The sequence below is a fragment of the Xenopus tropicalis genome, chromosome 2 (genome assembly GCF_000004195.4).
Source record: "Xenopus tropicalis strain Nigerian chromosome 2, UCB_Xtro_10.0, whole genome shotgun sequence".
NCBI classification, from domain to species: Eukaryota; Metazoa; Chordata; class Amphibia; order Anura; family Pipidae; genus Xenopus; species Xenopus tropicalis.
In genome coordinates, this window is record NC_030678.2 from 3,354,732 (window position 1) to 3,375,060 (window position 20,329).

At 52.6% G+C, this 20,329-nt stretch overlaps 1 protein-coding gene across 2 annotated transcripts; it reads right to left on the reverse strand.

Annotated features, from left to right (window-relative positions):
* Positions 1 to 2,457: 2,457 nt before the first annotated feature.
* On the reverse strand, positions 2,458 to 20,245 carry ndc80 (NDC80 kinetochore complex component). Of its 2 annotated transcripts, none has more exons than XM_012954423.3 (17): positions 20,089 to 20,245; positions 13,447 to 13,540; positions 12,814 to 12,900; positions 12,421 to 12,544; positions 10,993 to 11,165; positions 10,053 to 10,155; positions 9,685 to 9,771; positions 8,905 to 8,998; positions 8,717 to 8,823; positions 7,937 to 8,081; positions 6,855 to 7,060; positions 5,554 to 5,706; positions 5,376 to 5,465; positions 5,173 to 5,265; positions 4,958 to 5,088; positions 3,562 to 3,664; positions 2,458 to 3,186 (listed from the first exon to the last, which is right to left on the reverse strand). In XM_012954423.3, the coding sequence occupies exons 2-17, from the start codon at positions 13,533 to 13,535 to the stop codon at positions 3,049 to 3,051; spliced, it is 1,923 nt and encodes a 640-aa protein (XP_012809877.1). In that variant the 5' UTR covers positions 13,536 to 13,540; positions 20,089 to 20,245; the 3' UTR covers positions 2,458 to 3,048.
* Between the last annotated feature and the right edge of the window lie 84 nt (positions 20,246 to 20,329).

Consider the following 20,329-nt stretch of genomic DNA (forward strand, 5'->3'; position numbering starts at 1 on the left):
GGGCCCAGTTACTGGGATGGCTGGTAATTCCCTCTGGGCCCAGTTACTGGGATGGCTGGTAATTCCCTCTGGGCCCAGTTACTGGGATGGCTGATAATTCCCTCTGTGCCCAGTTACTGGGATGGCTGATAATTCCCTCTGTGCCCAGTTACTGGGATGGCTGATAATTCCCTCTGTGCCCAGTTACTGGGATGGCTGATAATTCCCTCTGTGCCCAGTTACTGGGATGGCTGATAATTCCCTCTGGGCCCAGTTACTGGGATGGCTGGTAATTCCCTCTGTGCCCAGTTACTGGGATGGCTGATAATTCCCTCTGGGCCCAGTTACTGGGATGGCTGATAATTCCCTCTGTGCCCAGTTACTGGGATGGCTGATAATTCCCTCTGTGCCCAGTTACTGGGATGGCTGATAATTCCCTCTGTGCCGTTGGGGTGTTCCCTGGCCCAGTTACTGGGATGGCTGATAATTCCCTCTGTGCCCAGTTACTGGGATGGCTGATAATTCCCTCTGTGCCCAGTTACTGGGATGGCTGATAATTCCCTCTGTGCCCAGTTACTGGGATGGCTGATAATTCCCTCTGTGCCCAGTTACTGGGATGGCTGATAATTCCCTCTGTGCCCGTTGGGATGGCTGATAATTCCCTCTGGGCCCAGTTACTGGGATGGCTGGTAATTCCCTCTGTGCCCAGTTACTGGGATGGCTGATAATTCCCTCTGTGCCCAGTTACTGGGATGGCTGATAATTCCCTCTGTGCCCAGTTACTGGGATGGCTGATAATTCCCTCTGTGCCCAGTTACTGGGATGGCTGGTAATTCCCTCTGTGCCCAGTTACTGGGATGGCTGGTAATTCCCTCTGGGCCCAGTTACTGGGATGGCTGATAGTTCCCTCTGTGCCCAGTTACTGGGATGGCTGATAATTCCCTCTGTGCCCAGTTACTGGGATGGCTGATAATTCCCTCTGTGCCCAGTTACTGGGATGGCTGGTAATTCCCTCTGGGCCCAGTTACTGGGATGGCTGGTAATTCCCTCTGGGCCCAGTTACTGGGATGGCTGATAATTCCCTCTGTGCCCAGTTACTGGGATGGCTGATAATTCCCTCTGGGCCCAGTTACTGGGATGGCTGATAATTCCCTCTGGGCCCAGTTACTGGGATGGCTGATAATTCCCTCTGGGCCCAGTTACTGGGATGGCTGATAATTCCCTCTGTGCCCAGTTACTGGGATGGCTGATAATTCCCTCTGGGCCCAGTTACTGGGATGGCTGATAATTCCCTCTGGGCCCAGTCCAGCTGAGAAGTCCCTACAGAAATGGATTCAGAATGTTGTATTAACCCCAGATATGATATACATATGATATACATATGGGTGCGTTGAACTACAACTCCCAGCAGCCCCAAGGGATCCTGAGAGTTATACCTTAAGGATCAACTGCAGAAAGTAACAAATGGCAGCTCCCCCACATCACAGTAGAAAATAATGGTACAATCCCATACCCTATAGAGCAGGGAGCAGGAGCCACTGTCTATACTGTCCCATTGCATGCTGGGTATTGTAGTTTTATATTAATCCTAGCTGTAGGCTAATTGTTAGCTACAAACTACATTACCCAGCATGCAGTGGGACAGACGTGTCAGATTTACTAGGGGAAAAAACTAGTTTCCAAACTACAAACCCGCCAAGGCTCCAAAAAATAGCCGACATCTCTATAGAGCCAGGGCAATATTCCCACCCCTGGGGGGCTGTGTAGGAAAGAGGAGCACCTCCAGCCAAAGAAAGTGAGCCCATTGGCCCAGACTGATCCAACATGGCAGACAAGTAGAAACAAAGTGGAGTCTGTAGAGCCGATTGTGAGGTGCTTCTCTCTGCTCCCCCTTTTCTCTGTATTGGGGCCCAATGGAGGAAGTTTGGGTTTCTGAGCAAAAGGAGCCTCACAAGGCACGTATCTCCCGGGGCTCATTTTATATTTAATGCAAATGTGGCCCTTGTCCTCCCTGCGCCCCCATTTGCACCCCTAATGGGAATGGATGTGACCCCCCATTGCTTATCTTTTCCAGTTTATCCTTTGAATTCCTATTGGGTGTAAATAACGGTGCTGGGTCAGGTGGGGGGCACTTATATAAACCCCTTATTGCCCCACTGCTTGAGGAATGGGAAAGATAGCAGATTTGTGGATCGGCAGAACACCCTATAAACTCAGACCGGCTTCAGGCCAAAGTACCCAGACATTTGGGGGTCCCCATGGAACCCCAGGAGAATGAGGGGAGAGCTCCATGCTACCTGCCCCTTATTGGGCAGCAAACCTGTTTCCATTCTGGATTCCCGGGACCCCACAAGGTCTCGCTGGGGCACATTGTTCCACAACTCTATGGTGCCCGGAAAGGGCAACAGTAGGATGAGCCCCACTTTGGATCCAATGTGATTTGCACAGTTTCCTATTTATTAGATGAATGAGAGGGAGAAGTGTAACTTTGGCTTTATTGCAACAATCAATACATAACAGCAACTGTTTAGTAGCATTAAAGGGGAAGTTTACCATTCCATTAACTTTTAGTATGTTCTATAATTGCCTATTTTAATATCCTGCCTCTTTATGGATTTAGGGGGGGGGTCACATTTGTATTACTATTTATCCCTTATATTTCTATTCAGGCCTCTCCTGTTAATCTTCTCTCATTTAAACCATTGCCCAGCTGCTAGGGTAAATGAACCCTAGCAACCAGATATTTGATTTAATTTAACTGAAGAGCTTCTAAACAAAAAACCACAAATAAAAAAAATGAAGCCCAACTGCAAGTTGCCTCAGACTATCACGGTCTGTGCTATGCTAAAAGTTGATGTCAAGGTTAACTTACCCTTTAACGCAATAAATGTATTTATTTTTAATGCAATAAAAACAATTAAAATACACATGTACAAAGATACAAGAGGTGGGAGGGGACGTGCCCCCCACAGAGAGACCCTAGAGACAGGTAATGGGGCAGCGAGAGATTGTTCTAGATACAAAATACATATATACAGAGCGACACACACACATAATAATAACTGCGCATCAGTACGGGGGGGAGTCCAACACCCGCGCCTTCTCCTTGTATTTGTCCAGCAGCTCCCGCAGGTCCAGCAGCAGGTCCTCCTTCATGAACTCCTCGTACTCGCGCTCCACCTTCAGCCGCTTCTCCTCCAGGTGTTTCTGAAAGGGGCGCAGCATTAGGGAGGTCAAAGGGCAAGTAAACCGCAAATATGATATACAGGGAGTGACAGAAAGGGGCAGCATTAAAAACAAGGTTGGGATTCTATGAATAAATAAAACATTAGCCCCCATATGTAATAAAAGGCACTAAGTTTGCCCGGGAGCAGTAACCCATAGCAACCAATAGCTGTTGGCTTTTTAAACAGGTGACCAGTAAATTCTACCTGCTGGTTGGTTGCTATGGGTTACTGCTTCTGGGCAAACTTAGTGCCTTTTATTACATAACCCCCATAGAGCGGATGTTTGGCGGCCCCCACGCCCCCCCTTTCCCCCCACTTAGTTGCTTTTATTCATCTCTTTGCATTGGCCACTTACCTCTATGACTGCAACATGGTTGGCCACTGCATGAACCACACGGACCAACTTGTTCTCTACTTGTCTCATCTCTTCTTCAGTCTGATGCTCCACCAGCTGCAGCCTGACAAACAGTAGGAGGCGCCGTTACTCATGGGGCAGTGATACAGACCTGGGATCAGAGCCCTTTTAATCCTAATACATAATCTACTGCACTCCTTCAGCATGCCCCCCCCCCCCCCACCTCTCCAGCCATAAAGCAGGGCAGGACTGCTGCTTACAATGGGGGGGATCAGATAGGATCTGTGCCACTGTGACAGAATGCTCTGTTATACAGATAGCTAGAATCTCAGCCATAAAGCAGGGCAGGACTGCTGCTTACAATGGGGGGGGGATCAGATAGGATCTGTGCCACTGTGACAGAATGCTCTGTTATACAGATAGCTAGAATCTCAGCCATAAAGCAGGGCAGGACTGCTGCTTACAATGGGGGGGGGATCAGATAGGATCTGTGCCACTGTGACAGAATGCTCTGTTATACAGATAGCTAGAATCTCAGCCATAAAGCAGGGCAGGACTGCTGCTTACAATGGGGGGGGGGATCAGATAGGATCTGTGCCACTGTGACAGAATGCTCTGTTATACAGATAGCTAGAATCTCAGCCATAAAGCAGGGCAGGACTGCTGCTTACAATGGGGGGGGGGGGGATAGGATCTGTGCCACTGTGACAGAATGCTCTGTTATACAGATAGCTAGAATCTCAGCCATAAAGCAGGGCAGGACTGCTGCTTACAATGGGGGGGATCAGATAGGATCTGTGCCACTGTGACAGAATGCTCTGTTATACAGATAGCTAGAATCTCAGCCATAAAGCAGGGCAGGACTGCTGCTTACAATGGGGGGGGGATAGGATCTGTGCCACTGTGACAGAATGCTCTGTTATACAGATAGCTAGAATCTCAGCCATAAAGCAGGGCAGGACTGCTGCTTACAATGGGGGGATCAGATAGGATCTGTGCCACTGTGACAGAATGCTCTGTTATACAGATAGCTAGAATCTCAGCCATAAAGCAGGGTAGGACTGCTGCTTACAATGGGGGGATCAGATAGGATCTGTGCCACTGTGACAGAATGCTCTGTTATACAGATAGCTAGAATCTCAGCCATAAAGCAGGGCAGGACTGCTGCTTACAATGGGGGGATCAGATAGGATCTGTGCCACTGTGACAGAATGCTCTGTTATACAGATAGCTAGAATCTCAGCCATAAAGCAGGGCAGGACTGCTGCTTACAATGGGGGGGGATAGGATCTGTGCCACTGTGACAGAATGCTCTGTTATACAGATAGCTAGAATCTCAGCCATAAAGCAGGGCAGTACTGCTGCTTACAATGCTCGGTTATTGGGGATCACTTACTCCTGCTGCTCTTTCTGAAGATCCTTTAAGGCTTCATCCAGGCTTTTGTTGACCCCGGACTCAAGCAGTTGCCTGTGTTTCTCCAGGGACTCGATCTCAGAGATCCATCTTTTCTCATCCTCCTCCGCTTCCTATTGGCAGCCCATGAAACAGATGGGTGAGGGGCAATGTTACAACGTAAGGGTCACAATTTGCCCAGTAAATGCCGAACTCACCTCCACTTTCTGCTGATAAGTTTCCTCCAACTTCTGAGCTTCGTCTTTTTGAACCTTCACCTCATTCTTCTTCTCTCCTATCAGAGTGTTCAGCTGAAACAAACACAAAACCCAAACGCTATAATACCACCAATGGGGTAAAGCCAAAACTGGCCTCAGCCAATCAGGATATTCCAAGTACCCTGGGTGTATTTATTCCCCACCTGTTCTACCATGTCCTCGACCCCCATCTTCTTATTGGTAGCGCCGGCAATCTGTCCCTCCGACTGCGACAGGATTTCCACAAGCGGCACCTTCACAAACAGAAAGAAAGTCGGGGAATGAGGGGGTGTGCGTAGCGTGACCCCCCCATGGCAGAACATAGTTCCACCCGTTCCTTACATTGATCTTGTTCCGGTAGTGGATTAGGCTGCTCTGCTCACTGTCCAGGTTGCACTGGATCTGGAAGTCGTAGCCGTTGGCGTATTCGGCTGTCGGAGGGATCAGACGCACTTTCCGGCCGATCTTGTGGAATTCCGACAGTTGTGTCTCCACCTGGAGGGAGAAATATTATTATATAAATATTATTATATAATATGGTATCACAGCCAAGCGGCACCAATAATACAGTCAGTTGATCCCAATGGGCCAATTAAAGGGCCAGACCGGGGGTGAGTGAGTGTAGGACAGGCCAGGCCGGGGGTGAGTGAGTGTAGGACAGGCCAGACCGGGGGTGAGCGAGTGTAGGACAGGCCAGACCGGGGGTGAGCGAGTGTAGGAGGGGCCAGACCGGGGGTGAGCGAGTGTAGGAGGGGCCAGACCGGGGGTGAGCGAGTGTAGGAGGGGCCAGACCGGGGGTGAGCGAGTGTAGGACGGGCCAGACCGGGGGTGAGCGAGTGTAGGACAGGCCAGGCCAGACCGGGGGTGAGCGAGTGTAGGACAGGCCAGGCCAGACCGGGGGTGAGCGAGTGTAGGACAGGCCAGGCCAGACCGGGGGTGAGCGAGTGTAGGACAGGCCAGGCCAGACCGGGGGTGAGCGAGTGTAGGACAGGCCAGGCCAGACCGGGGGTGAGCGAGTGTAGGACAGGCCAGGCCAGACCGGGGGTGAGCGAGTGTAGGACAGGCCAGGCCGGGGGTGAGTGAGTGTAGGACAGGCCAGACCGGGGGTGAGTGAGTGTAGGACAGGCCAGGCCGGGGGTGAGTGAGTGTAGGACAGGCCAGACCGGGGGTGAGCGAGTGTAGGACAGGCCAGGCCGGGGGTGAGTGAGTGTAGGACAGGCCAGGCCAGACCGGGGGTGAGCGAGTGTAGGCTAGGCCAGACCAGACCGGGGGTGAGCGAGTGTAGGCTAGGCCAGACCAGACCGGGGGTGAGTGAGTGTAGGACAGGCATTATAGTGATAATGGGGGGGTGCAGAGGGGCTCTTGTTGCTGTCTGTATGAGTTTTGGGGTCACAGCCTCATTGCCCCCCCACCTAATGGTTTACAATTTAGTGGTGAGCACAACTTCCCCTTGATTGCCAAGCTGCACCAATAACAACTCAGCACCCCAGAAATGACAGCCCCCCAACAGTCCCAGCTGTAGTGTCTGTAAAACAGGGTGGGTAGGAGCTCAGCCAGTGATTGGTGGGTGCCGTGGCAGCCGTGTATGGCTTAGACAGGGCCACATTATGAAGCCAATACCCTGTGCCAGCCCCCAGACCCACCGACTCCTTCATCTTGGCGTATTTCAGTTCCTCGCTCCAGAGCTGCTGTTTGTCCTCGTCGAGGTCCTTGGTCAGTTTGGCGATGGTTTGCTGCAGCTCGTTTTCCTCGTATTTGATCCTCTCGATATCGGCCACCGAGTACTTCTGGTTGTCCAGGATGTTCTTCAGGCGCAGGTTCTCCTGTTGCACGGCTCTGCTCTCCAGCTCTACGGGGGGATAAGGGAGAACTCAGGAGTAGTAACATCTATTATTTATTTGTTACAGTTTTTTAATTATTTTCCTTCTTCTTCCAACTCTTTGCAGCTTTCAAATGGGGGTCACTGACCCCGGCAGCCAAACCCTATTGCTCTGTGAGGCTCCAGTTTTATTGTTACTTTTTATTCCTTATCTTTCTATTCAGCCCCTCCCCTATTCATATTCCAGCTTCTCATTCAAACCACTGCCTGGTTGCTAAGGTAATTTGGACCCTAGCAACCAGATAGCTGCTGAAATTCCAAACTGCAGAGCTGCTGAACAAAAAGCTAAATAATTAAAAAACCACAGATAATAAAAAATTAAGACCAATTGCAAATCGTATCAGAATAGCACTCTCTGCATCACACTTTACATATGCAACTTTGGCCAAATCTTTCACGGAGGATTGGGGAATTTGGCCAAATCCCAAAATACTGGATTCGGTGCATCCCTACATGGAACAATATGATTGGACAGATGTCCTGCAATCCCTCTCCAGATGGCAACTAGTCTGGAAAAAACATTTTGGCAGCGGGCAATGTGGGAGTCATAGGGGCTGTACCCCCAACAGTTTGGTCATGTGATATCCCAAACCCTGTCTGTGTTTGCCCAGCAACATGGCCTCTGGAGACACGTGGGTTAAACCAACACTGTAGGGCAAGTGTATAACCTGAGGGCCCCAAGCACTACCCCTCCATCAACAGAGCTACCGAAATATATGGACATTGGTAAAAATGTATTTTGTAGCTCTGCTTTTATTTGAAATGCGTTGTTAATGTGCACTAACAGTAGCCACGCCCACAGCGCCAACAGTAGTCACGCCCCCTGCTGATAACACAATGGCTCACCTGTGGCTTCCAGGTCCTCACTAACGCTGCTCACGCGCTGCTCCAGCAGGGTGGAATGGGACTCTATCTCAGTCAGGTAGTTCTGGTATTTCTGGATATCGGCTTGTAGGGAAACCTTGAGCTTTCTCATGGAGGCCAGCCGGTCCTGTGGGCAGAGCATTTGGCTTATTCTTAGAGATGTTTCTTAAAGGGGTAGTTCACCCTTAACTTTTACAATGGCCAATTCTAAGCAACTTTTCAATTGGTCTTCATTATTTATTTCTTATTTTTGAAATTTTGAATGATTTGCCTTCCAACTCTTTGCAGCTTCCAAATGGGGGTCACTGACCCCGGCAGCCAAACCCTATTGCTCTGTGAGGCTCCAGTTTTATTGTTATGGTTACTTTTTATTCCTTATCTTTCTATTCAGCCCCTCCCCTATTCATGTATCAGTCTCTCATTCAAACCACTCCCTGGTTGCTCAGGTAATTTGGACCCTAGCAACCACAGTGAAACTGCAAAGCCACTGAGCAAAAATAGAAATAAATAATAAAAAACGAAGACCAACTGCAAATTGTCTCAGATTATTACTCTCTACATCCCATTTAAACTGAGCTCAGTAGGAATGAGTAACCCCTAGCAACAAACCAGAAATTAGCTTCCTTTATTTTAATTGCACCGGGTCAGTAGAAGTCTGATTGGTTGCTGGCTCTGCCATTGCAATACTGGGAGCTTTAATTAGGGCTACACCCCATTTGCAGAACAGACAATTACAAACATATTTATATCCCGAATCCTTACAGGCTCATTCTCTTTTTCCTTTTCCAGGCGCTCTATTTCCTCCAGCAGTCTCCTGGATTCCTGTTGCAGGGCTTCCAGGTTGGACTCATCCACGTGATAGGCTTCCTCTGTGGGAAAAGTTTAGGCAAAAGGTTAAGGCACTTGTGCCCGGAAAAGCACTTTGTGGGCCCCCTCGCCCGACTACTTACTGAGCCTGATGCACATGTCTGCATCGTACTCCTCAAACGTGTCTCGCCCCTCCATAAACTGATCGTAGCAGCGCACTGTGTAGTCCAGGAACAGCTGCAAACACACAAGAGCAAGTAAGTGGCCGGGGACCCGCACCCATAATAAACTGTAACCAGACTGGGAGTAACAACAGCGCCCAGGTACAATGGGACAGAGCAGAGCCGCCGGGGGGTGTTGGGAACTACCGTTCTACAGCTGCAAGAAAAAGCACCCACTAAATATGGCTTATAAACCTGCACCCATAGCCAGTGAGGGTGCTGCCATATAGCTACACTCTACTGCCCATAGGCTGCACAGCACTGAGGAAGACATTAATAAACAGGGAATGAAGCCAGATGGTTGGCATCTGTTCCAGTTAAAGGGACCCTGCCCTGATATTTATGGGGGGCTGTTTACCTCTAAATGACACTGTTACACAGCAAATAATTCCCTCTGCCATTTAACCTTTTATTCTTCAACCAACAAATGTATTTGTAGCTGTAATATTGGTGTGTAGGCGCCATCTCAGTGCCTTGTGCCTGAGTCTGAGCTTTCAGCCAGCGCTACACATTAGACCTGCTTTCAGCTAACCTATTGTTTCTCCTACTCCCATGTAACTGGAGGAGTCCCAAGCCGGACTTGGATTTCTTACTATTGAGTGCTATTCTGATACCTACTGGGAGCTGCTATCTTGCTCCCTTCCCATTGTTCTGCTGATCGGCTGCTGGGGGTGAGGGGGCAAACATGGGAAACAAACCCACCTGATTGAAGTCAATTCCATTCTCGCTTTGCTCGCCCATCTGAGGCTCTTCAAACACAGGATTCTCACTCCTCAGCACGCAGCACAGCTATGATTGGACAAAGACACTCTGGTAAGTACAAATGATTGGCCAGCAGTGACCCTGCACTCTGGGTTGAACTGCAAGGTCCTATAGGGGAAGAGAATGTTACGGCATTATACTATAACCATTGGCACATTTGCTTCTACCTGTTACCCAATGGTCTCTGACCTTTTCCCAAGCTGAGCACCTCCCTGTGAGGCTGGAGGGCCCCACCCTCTGCCTATATGCCCAACTGAATAAGAGAACACAGGCACACATAGGGTTAACATAGCGATAAAACCGATTACCTTGACGCAGTCTATTAACCAGACGAGAGCAGCCACAATCTGGGGCCAAGTGTGGGGTGCACCAACTGTGTACATGGAGCTTTTCGACAAAGCAAAGGGATACCTAGGGGGTAAGAAATGATAAGGAAATAAATAAATCAAATCTATCTACAATATGATTTATCTGCATCAGCGGGGTGTAGTCAGACAGACACTGCATTTAGGGCTCTGGTACACGGGGAGATTAGTCGCCCGCGGCAAAACTCCCTGCTCGCGGGCGACTAATCTCCCCGAGTTGCCTTCCCCCTGCCATCCCACCGGCGAACATGTAAGTCGCCGGCGGGATGGCAGACGCGGCGGGGCGATTTCGGGAAATCGCCGAAAAAGCCTCGCGAGTCTTTTTCGGCGATTTACGCCATACACGGACCGATTGTAGCTGTTACTAGTAGTTCAGTGTGTCTTCACCCTTAAGGGGGCCATACACGTACCAATTGTAGCTGCCGATATCAGTCACTTAGATCGATTCGCCAGCTTATCGGCCCGTGTAGGGGCACAAACGACGGGCCTGCCCGACCGATATCTGGCCTGAAATCAACCAGATGTCGATCGGGCAGGTTAAAAAATGTAGTCAGTTTGGGGACCGCGTCGGCTCGTTGATGCGGTCCCCGAACCAACTGCGCCTATTACCGCCGTTATAATTCAAACGTTTGGACCCTAATTAGCCTACATTCACCCAATACCGCCCACCCGTAGGTGGGGATATTGGGAGAAGATCCGCCAAGCAAGCGGATCTTAACGTGTATGGGCACCTTTACAGAATATATGAAAAGATATACATCACCCTATTACTGGTGCTTTATAAATATAGTGCAATGGGATATGTTGGTGCTTTATAAATATGTATTGATAATAATCAGCAGATATCCCAGAGGGAGATCTCCAGCCGCACATCAGTACCCACCCGAGTTCCTTAAATATCCTGGGAATCTCCTCTTCAAACTTGGACTCCGGGTTCTCATAATTGGGACATATAAATGTGTAGATGAAGGCGAAGATCTTGAGGAAATCCTTGGTAGACGGGCCCTGCAGGGACTTGACTGTCAGAGTCTGGGAGTAGCCGTTCTCATTCAGGAACTGAAAGGACAAGGGAAAGGGGACATGAATACATGTTATTTGGTGAGTGTGAAGTCACACTGAGCTACTTAGTAGCAGCTTCTTTTTCACGGCTACTAAATGCCAGAAAATCCCCTGCCATAGACACTTGGAATTTAGAGATATACATATTGTATGGAAACGTGTTGCATGTGTTAAGGTGGCCATACACGGTAGGATTTGATTATTTGGTGAGGTCGCCAAACGAGCAAATCATTCTCCCTCTAAGCTCACTAACGTGATTTTTTGGCCCTAGGGCCAATCAATTGAATTGCAATGAAGGGGATAGGAAAAGTCAGATCCGATGAAAAGTCAAGCCTCCTCGACATCTGCTCAATTTCAGGTCAGATATCTTCCAAGAAGGCCTACTGGAGGGCCCCATTTGTGAGCAGGTAAGCTGCCAAGTCAGTTTTAAGGACTTGAAACAGCAGCTGAAATCTGCCTGTGTATGGGCACCTTCATGTAAAAAATTAGGCAGATCTCGATCGGGCAGGTTTCCGTTGGACTGGGGACTGCATCAGCTTGTTTAGTCCAAATGCGCCTATGCTCGCCCAAGGGCCAAACGGTCAAATTAGCCCGATATTTCCCGCCTTAGGTGGGCACATCAGGAGAAGATCTGCTCGTTTGGTGACCTGGCCAATTGGATCTTGCCGTGTATGGCCACCTTAACACAAAGGAAGGGCCTGATGTGTGTGCAGAACCTTCTGTTTCTAGAACGTCATTATACAAACCTATAACTAGGGATGCACCGAATCCACAATTTTAGGGTCCGGCTGCACCCCACATCCTTTGAGAAAGATTCGGCCAAATACTGAGCCAAATCCTAATTTGCTATGCAAACTAGAATAAGGAAGGGTTAAAGAGAACCACGTGCAGTGAAAAATGTTCACCTTTCGTGTTTATGTGACAAAAAGTTGCATGATATTTAGGATTTGTATTCGGTTTGGCCAGGAGCGTGGATTTGGCCAAATCTTGGCCGAATCCCGAATTCTGCGCATCCCTACCTATTACTAATAATAGCTTCCGTGCAGCCATAGAGGCTCCTCCCACACTGCTTGCAGACTACTAACCTTATCATGAGATAGAAGCCCCTCCCACTGCATTAGCAAATTACTAGTCTTTTCATAATGGGATACAGACCCTCCCATACCCCTCCCATTGCGTGTACAGAGGGGATCCCACCCTTGCCCCAATTTGGCAGAGCAGAAGCACATTCACACCCAATGTGGGTACTTACCTCGCAGAGCTGCCGTATGCACTGCTGTATAAACGCCTTGTCGTGCAGGGGCCTGGGGTCCTTTATTTTCTCGGTGCCACCAAAGGCCCCATATTGGCTTGTCCGGGCTGTACCATTGCTCATTCTGGGGGAGAGAAAGCAAAGAACATTGATCTGCGTGGCACAACAACGATACGACCAGACAATCTGCATTTCATTTTTATCACTTAACGTTTAGTAGCTTAAACTTAAACTAGCATCTGGTTGCTATGGTGAATGATCCTAACAACCAGACTAGACAGACAGACTGACACCTGAGTTGCAGGGTTTCAGCACTAACTTTGAGCCCTCGATTTAAACCAAAATGTCTTGCCCAGCAGCCTGGCAAGAAAATGGAGTAATGAGGGCACTTACCTCTTCCCGAAGAAGCTGGTCTTCCTCTCAGACGTGCCCGAGTGCGGCTTGCTCATGCTGAGCTTCCCGAAGCCCTGTCTGTCTTTGCTAGGAACAAGGCACAGGGGTGCAGAGGGTTAAACTGGGGGTGCAGTAACGAAGGGAACTGCCATGCTGTGCAACTGGCAGAGGTATGGAGGGCACACTGACTGGTACAGAGCCGCACTGTGCGACTGGCAGAGGTATGGAGGGCACACTGACTGGTACAGAGCCACACTGTGCGACTGGCAGAGGTATGGAGGGCACACTGACTGGTACAGAGCCGCACTGTGGGACTGGCAGAGGTATGGAGGGCACACTGACTGGTACAGAGCCACGCTGTGCGACTGGCAGAGGTATGGAGGGCACACTGACTGGTACAGAGCCACACTGTGTGACTGGCAGAGGTATGGAGGGCACACTGACTGGTACAGAGCCACACTGTGCGACTGGCAGAGGTATGGAGGGCACACTGACTGGTACAGAGCCGCACTGTGGGACTGGCAGAGATATGGAGGGCACACTGACTGGTACAGAGCCGCACTGTGGGACTGGCAGAGGTATGGAGGGGACAGACACTTCCCTGTACAACAGGGCGAAAGAGAAAGAACTTACCTCTGTGGTGTTGTTAGACCCATGCGGTTGGCATCCTGTACCCGTAGGGGCAGAAGGGACTGCCTGTTGGTGACGGAGCTTCTCCTCATGTTTCCTGCTGGGAAGCAAACAGAGTGTTATGGGGCAGAGTCCAAAGCCAGTACTTGGGCCCCTGTGGCCCCTCATCATTAGATCTGTATCATAAAATGGACCAATTGTCCGACACATAACTGCCTGGGATTCAGTATCAGCAGGATACAGAGGGCACTGCCCCCTGTATGCTGCCAATAATGCCAGTGTTACAGACAGACACAGGGCCCTGGGGCTGCCCCCTGTATGCTGCCAATAATGCCAGTGTTACAGACAGGCACAGGGCCCTAGGGCTGCCCCCTGTATGCTGCCAATAATGCCAGTGTTACAGACAGACACAGGGCCCTAGGGCTGCCCCCTGTATGCTGCCAATAATGCCAGTGTTACAGACAGGCACAGGGCCCTAGGGCTGCCCCCTGTATGCTGCCAATAATGCCAGTGTTACAGACAGGCACAGGGCCCTAGGGCTGCCCCCTGTATGCTGCCAATAATGCCAGTGTTACAGACAGACACAGGGCCCTAGGGCTGCCCCCTGTATGCTGCCAATAATGCCAGTGTTACAGACAGGCACAGGGCCCTAGGGCTGCCCCCTGTATGCTGCCAATAATGCCAGTGTTACAGACTCAGGGCCCTGGGGCTGCCCCCTGTATGCTGCCAATAATGCCAGTGTTACAGAGGCACAGGGCCCTAGGGCTGCCCCCTGTATGCTGCCAATAATGCCAGTGTTACAGAGGCACAGGGCCCTAGGGCTGCCCCCTGTATGCTGCCAATAATGCCAGTGTTACAGACAGGCACAGGGCCCTAGGGCTGCCCCCTGTATGCTGCCAATAATGCCAGTGTTACAGAGGCACAGGGTCCTAGGGCTGCCCCCTGTATGCTGCCAATAATGCCAGTGTTACAGACAGACACAGGGCCCTAGGGCTGCCCCCTGTATGCTGCCAATAATGCCAGTGTTACAGAGGCACAGGGCCCTAGGGCTGCCCCCTGTATGCTGCCAATAATGCCAGTGTTACAGAGGCACAGGGCCCTAGGGCTGCCCCCTGTATGCTGCCAATAATGCCAGTGTTACAGACAGGCACAGGGCCCTAGGGCTGCCCCCTGTATGCTGCCAATAATGCCAGTGTTACAGGCACAGGGCCCTGGGGCTGCCCCCTGTATGCTGCCAATAATGCCAGTGTTACAGACAGACACAGGGCCCTGGGGCTGCCCCCTGTATGCTGCCAATAATGCCAGTGTTACAGGCACAGGGCCCTAGGGCTGCCCCCTGTATGCTGCCAATAATGCCAGTGTTACAGACAGGCACAGGGCCCTGGGGCTGCCCCCTTGTATGCTGCCAATAATGCCAGTGTTAACAGGCACAGGGCCCTGGGGCTGCCCCCTGTATGCTGCCAATAATGCCAGTGTTTACAGGCACAGGGCCCTAGGGCTTGCCCCCTGTATGCTGCCAATAATGCCAGTGTTACAGGCACAGGGCCCTAGGGCTGCCCCCTGTATGCTGCCAATAATGCCAGTGTTACAGGCACAGGGCCCTAGGGCTGCCCCCTGTATGCTGCCAATAATGCCAGTGTTACAGGCACAGGGCCCTAGGGCTGCCCCCTGTATGCTGGCCATAATGCCAGTGTTACAGGCACAGGGCCTAGGGCTGCCCCTGTATGCTGCCAATAATGCCAGTGTTACAGGCACAGGGCCCTAGGGCTGCCCCCTGTATGCTGCCAATAATGCCAGTGTTACAGGCACAGGGCCCTGGGGCTGCCCCCTGTATGCTGGCCAATAATGCCAGTGTTACAGACAGCACAGGGCCCTGGGGCTGCCCCTGTATGCTGCCAATAATGCCAGTGTTACAGGCACAGGGCCTAGGGCTGCCCCCTGTATGCTGCCAATAATGCCAGTGTTACAGCACAGGGCCCTAGGGCTGCCCCCTGTATGCTGCCAATAATGCCAGTGTTACAGGCACAGGGCCTAGGGCTGCCCCCTGTATGCTGCCAATAATGCCAGTGTTACAGGCACAGGGCCCTAGGGCTGCCCCCTGTATGCTGCCAATAATGCCAGTGTTACAGACAGGCACAGGGCCCTGGGGCTGCCCCCTGTATGCTGCCAATAATGCCAGTGTTACAGGCACAGGGCCCTAGGGCTGCCCCCTGTATGCTGCCAATAATGCCAGTGTTACAGAGGCACAGGCCCTAGGGCTGCCCCCTGTATGCTGCCAATAATGCCAGTGTTACAGGCACAGGGCCCTAGGGCTGCCCCCTGTATGCTGCCAATAATGCCAGTGTTACAGGCACAGGGCCCTAGGGCTGCCCCCTGTATGCTGCCAATAATGCCAGTGTTACAGAGCACAGGGCCCTAGGGCTGCCCCCTGTATGCTGCCAATAATGCCAGTGTTACAGGCACAGGGCCCTAGGGCTGCCCCTGTATGCTGCCAATAATGCAGTGTTACAGACAGGCACAGGGCCCTGGGGCTGCCCCCTGTATGCTGCCAATAATGCCAGTGTTACAGGCACAGGGCCCTAGGGGCTGCCCCCTGTATGCTGCCAATAATGCCAGTGTTACAGACAGCACAGGGCCCTGGGCTGCCCCCTGTATGCTGCCAATAATGCCAGTGTTACAGGCACAGGGCCCTAGGGCTGCCCCCTGTATGCTGCCAATAATGCCAGTGTTACAGGCACAGGGCCCTAGGGCTGCCCCCTGTATGCTGCCAATAATGCCAGTGTTACAGGCACAGGGCCCTAGGGGCTGCCCCCTGTATGCTGCCAATAATGCCAGTGTTACAGGCACAGGGCCCTAGGGCTGCCCCCTGTATGCTGCCAATAATGCCAGTGTTACAGGCACAGGGCCCTAGGGCTGCCCCCTGTATGCTGCCAATAATGCCAGTGTTACAGGCACAGGGCCCTGGGCTGCCCCTGTATGCTGCAATAATGCCAGTGTTACAGACAGCACAGGGCCCTGGGGCTGCCCCCTGTATGCTGCCAATTAATGCCAGTGTTTACAGGCACAGGGCCCTAGGGCTGCCCCCTGTATGCTGCCAATAATGCCAGTGTTACAGAGGCACAGGGCCCTAGGGCTGCCCCCCTGTATGCTGCCAATAATGCCAGTGTTACAGGCACAGGGCCCTGGGGCTGCCCCCTGTTATGCTGCCAATAATGCCAGTGTTACAGCACAGGCCCTAGGGCTTGCCCCCTGTATGCTGCCAATAATGCCAGTGTTACAGGCACAGGGCCCTAGGGCTGCCCCCTGTATGCTGCCATAATGCCAGTGTTACAGGCACAGGGCCCTAGGGCTGCCCCCTGTATGCTGCCAATAATGCCAGTGTTACAGGCACAGGGCCCTGGGGCTGCCCCCTGTATGCTGCCAATAATGCCAGTGTTACAGGCACAGGGCCCTAGGGCTGCCCCCTGTATGCTGCCAATAATGCCAGTGTTACCAGGCACAGGGGCCCTAGGGCTGCCCCCTGTATGCTGCCAATAATTGCCAGTGTTACAGGCACAGGGCCCTAGGCTGCCCCAGTGCCCCCTGTATGCTGCCAATAATGCCAGTGTTACAGAGCACAGGGCCCTAGGGCTGCCCCCTGTATGCTGCCAATAATGCCAGTGTTACAGGGCACAGGGCCCTAGGGCTGCCCCCATGTATGCTGCAATAATGCCAGTGTTACAGACAGCACAGGGCCCTAGGGCTGCCCCCTGTATGCTGCCAATAATGCCAGTGTTACAGAGCACAGGGTCCTAGGGCTGCCCCCTGTATGCTGCCAATAATGCCGAGTGTACAGGCAACACAGGGCCCATAGGGCGGCCCCGCTGTATTGCTGCCAATATGCCAGTGTTACAGAGGCACAGGGGCCCTTGGGGCTGCCCCCTGTATGCTGCCAATAATGCCAGTGTTTACAGGCACAGGGCCCTTAGGGCTGCCCCCTGATGGCTGCCAATAATGCCAGTGTTACAGAGGCACAGGGCCCTTAGGGCCTGGCCCCCTGTATGCTGCCGATATGCCAGTGTTACAGGGCACAGGGGCCCTAGGGCTGCCCCCTGTATGCTGCCAATAATGCCAGTGTTACAGACAGGCACAGGGCCCTAGGGCTGCCCGCCTGTATGCTGCCAATTAATGCCAGTGTTACAGGGCACAGGGCCCCTAGGGCTGCCCCCTGTATGCTGCCAATAATGCCAGTGTTACAGACAGGCACAGGGCCCTGGGGCTGCCCCCTGTATGCTGCCAATAATGCCAGTGTTACAGGCACAGGGCCCTAGGCTGCCCCCTGTATGCTGCCAATAATGCCAGTGTTACAGGGCACAGGGCCCTGGGGCTGCCCCCTGTATGCTGCCAATAATGCCAGTGTTACAGGCACAGGGCCCTAGGGCTGCCCCCTGTATGCTGCCAATTAATGCCAGTGTTACAGGCACAGGGCCCTAGGGCTGCCCCCTGTATGCTGCCAATAATGCCAGTGTTACAGGCACAGGGCCCTAGGGGCTGCCCCCTGTATGCTGCCAATAATGCCAGTGTTACAGGCACAGGGCCCTAGGGCTGCCCCCTGTATGCTGCCAATAATGCCAGTGTTACAGGCAAGGCAGGGCCCTAGGGGGCTGGCCCCCTGTATGCTGCCAATAATGCCAGTGTTACAGGCACAGGGCCCTAGGGCTGCCCCCTGTATGCTGCCAATAATGCCAGTGTTACAGACAGGCACAGGGCCCTGGGGCTGCCCCCTGTATGCTGCCAATAATGCCAGTGTTACAGGCACAGGGCCCTAGGGCTGCCCCCTGTATGCTGCCAATAATGCCAGTGTTACAGGCACAGGGCCCTAGGGCTGCCCCCTGTATGCTGCCAATAATGCCAGTGTTACAGGCACAGGGCCCTAGGGCTGCCCCCTGTATGCTGCCAATAATGCCAGTGTTACAGGCACAGGGCCCTAGGGCTGCCCCCTGTATGCTGCCAATAATGCCAGTGTTAACAGGCACAGGGCCCTGGGCTGCCCCCTGTATGCTGCCAATAATGCCAGTGTTACAGGCACAGGGCCCTAGGGCTGCCCCCTGTATGCTGCCAATAATGCCAGTGTTACAGAGGCACAGGGCCTAGGGCTGCCCCCTGTATGCTGCCAATAATGCCAGTGTTACAGAGGCACAGGGCCCTAGGGGCTGCCCCCTGTATGCTGCCAATAATGCCAGTGTTACAGGGCACAGGGGCCCTAGGCTGCCCCCTGTTATGCTGCCAATAATGCCAGTGTTACAGGGCACAGGGCCCTAGGGCTGCCCCCTGTATGCTGCCAATAATGCCAGTGTTACAGGCACAGGGCCCTAGGCTGCCCCTGTATGCTGCCAATAATGCCAGTTTACAGGCACAGGGCCCTAGGGCTGCCCCCTGTATGCTGCCAATAATGCCAGTGTTACAGGCACAGGGCCCTAGGGCTGCCCCCTGTATGCTGCCAATAATGCCAGTGTTACAGGCACAGGGCCCTAGGGCTCCCCCTGTATGCTGCCAATAATGCCAGTGTTACAGGCACAGGGCCCTAGGGCTGCCCCCTGTATGCTGCCAATAATGCCAGTGTTACAGGCAGGCACAGGGCCCTAGGGCTGCCCCCTGTATGCTGCCAATAATGCCAGTGTTACAGGCACAGGGCCCTAGGGCTGCCCCCTGTATGCTGCCAATAATGCCAGTGTTACAGAGGCACAGGGCCCTAGGGCTGCCCCCTGTATGCTGCCAATAATTGCCAGTGTTACAGACAGGCACAGGGCCCTGGGGCTGCCCCCTGTATGCTGCCAATAATGCCAGTGTTTACAGGCACAGGGCCCTAGGGCTGCCCCCTGTATGCTGCCAATAATGCCAGTGTTACAGGCACAGGGCCCTGGGCTGCCCCCTGTATGCTGCCAATAATGCCAGTGTTACAGGCACAGGGCCCTAGGGCTGCCCCCTGTATGCTGCCAATTAATGCCAGTGGTTACAGGCACAGGGCCCTGGGCTGCCCCCTGTATGCTGCCAATAATGCCAGTGTACAGGCACAGGGCCCTAGGGCTGCCCCCTGTATGCTGCCAATAATGCCAGTGTTACAGAGGCACAGGGGCCCTAGGGCTGCCCCCTGTATGCTGCCAATAATGCCAGTGTTACAGGCACAGGGCCCTAGGGCTGCCCCCTGTATGCTGCCAATAATGCCAGTGTTACAGGCACAGGGCCCTAGGGCTGCCCCCTGTATGCTGCCAATAATGCCAGTGTTACAGGCACAGGGCCCTAGGGCTGCCCCCTGTATGCTGCCAATAATGCCAGTGTTACAGGCACAGGGCCCTAGGGCTGCCCCCTGTATGCTGCCAATAATGCCAGTGTTACAGACACAGGGCCCTAGGGCTGCCCCCTGTATGCTGCCAATAATGCCAGTGTTACAGGCACAGGGCCCTAGAATAATGCCAGTGTTACAGGGGGTATAAAGTCCCAGTACAGGGAAGCTGGGAACTATTTCTCTCCCAGTGCGTGAAACTACACAGTAAACATGCCCAACTGTTATTAAACAAAACTACAACTCCCAGCATCCTTAGAGGCGCACTCGGAGCTGTTTCTGAACCCGTTGGTGTCACTCCCGCCCCGCAAATGACGCATTACCGATACCGCCGCTCCCCGACTCTATCTTCCCTTTCTCCGGCTGGTGTAGAATTCAAATCCTGGCGCGTCTAACGGACCAATCAGCGCGGATGCTGATGACGGAAGTCACTTAGCGACTAGAGTGGCTGCAAGGAGCGCCGTTTGCGGGTGGGAGTTACCACACACAGCCCAGGGCGGGCACTACAGGGGTTATATGTGCCCTCAGCGGGGTTTCTATTGTTCCATCGTTACGAAAATCTAA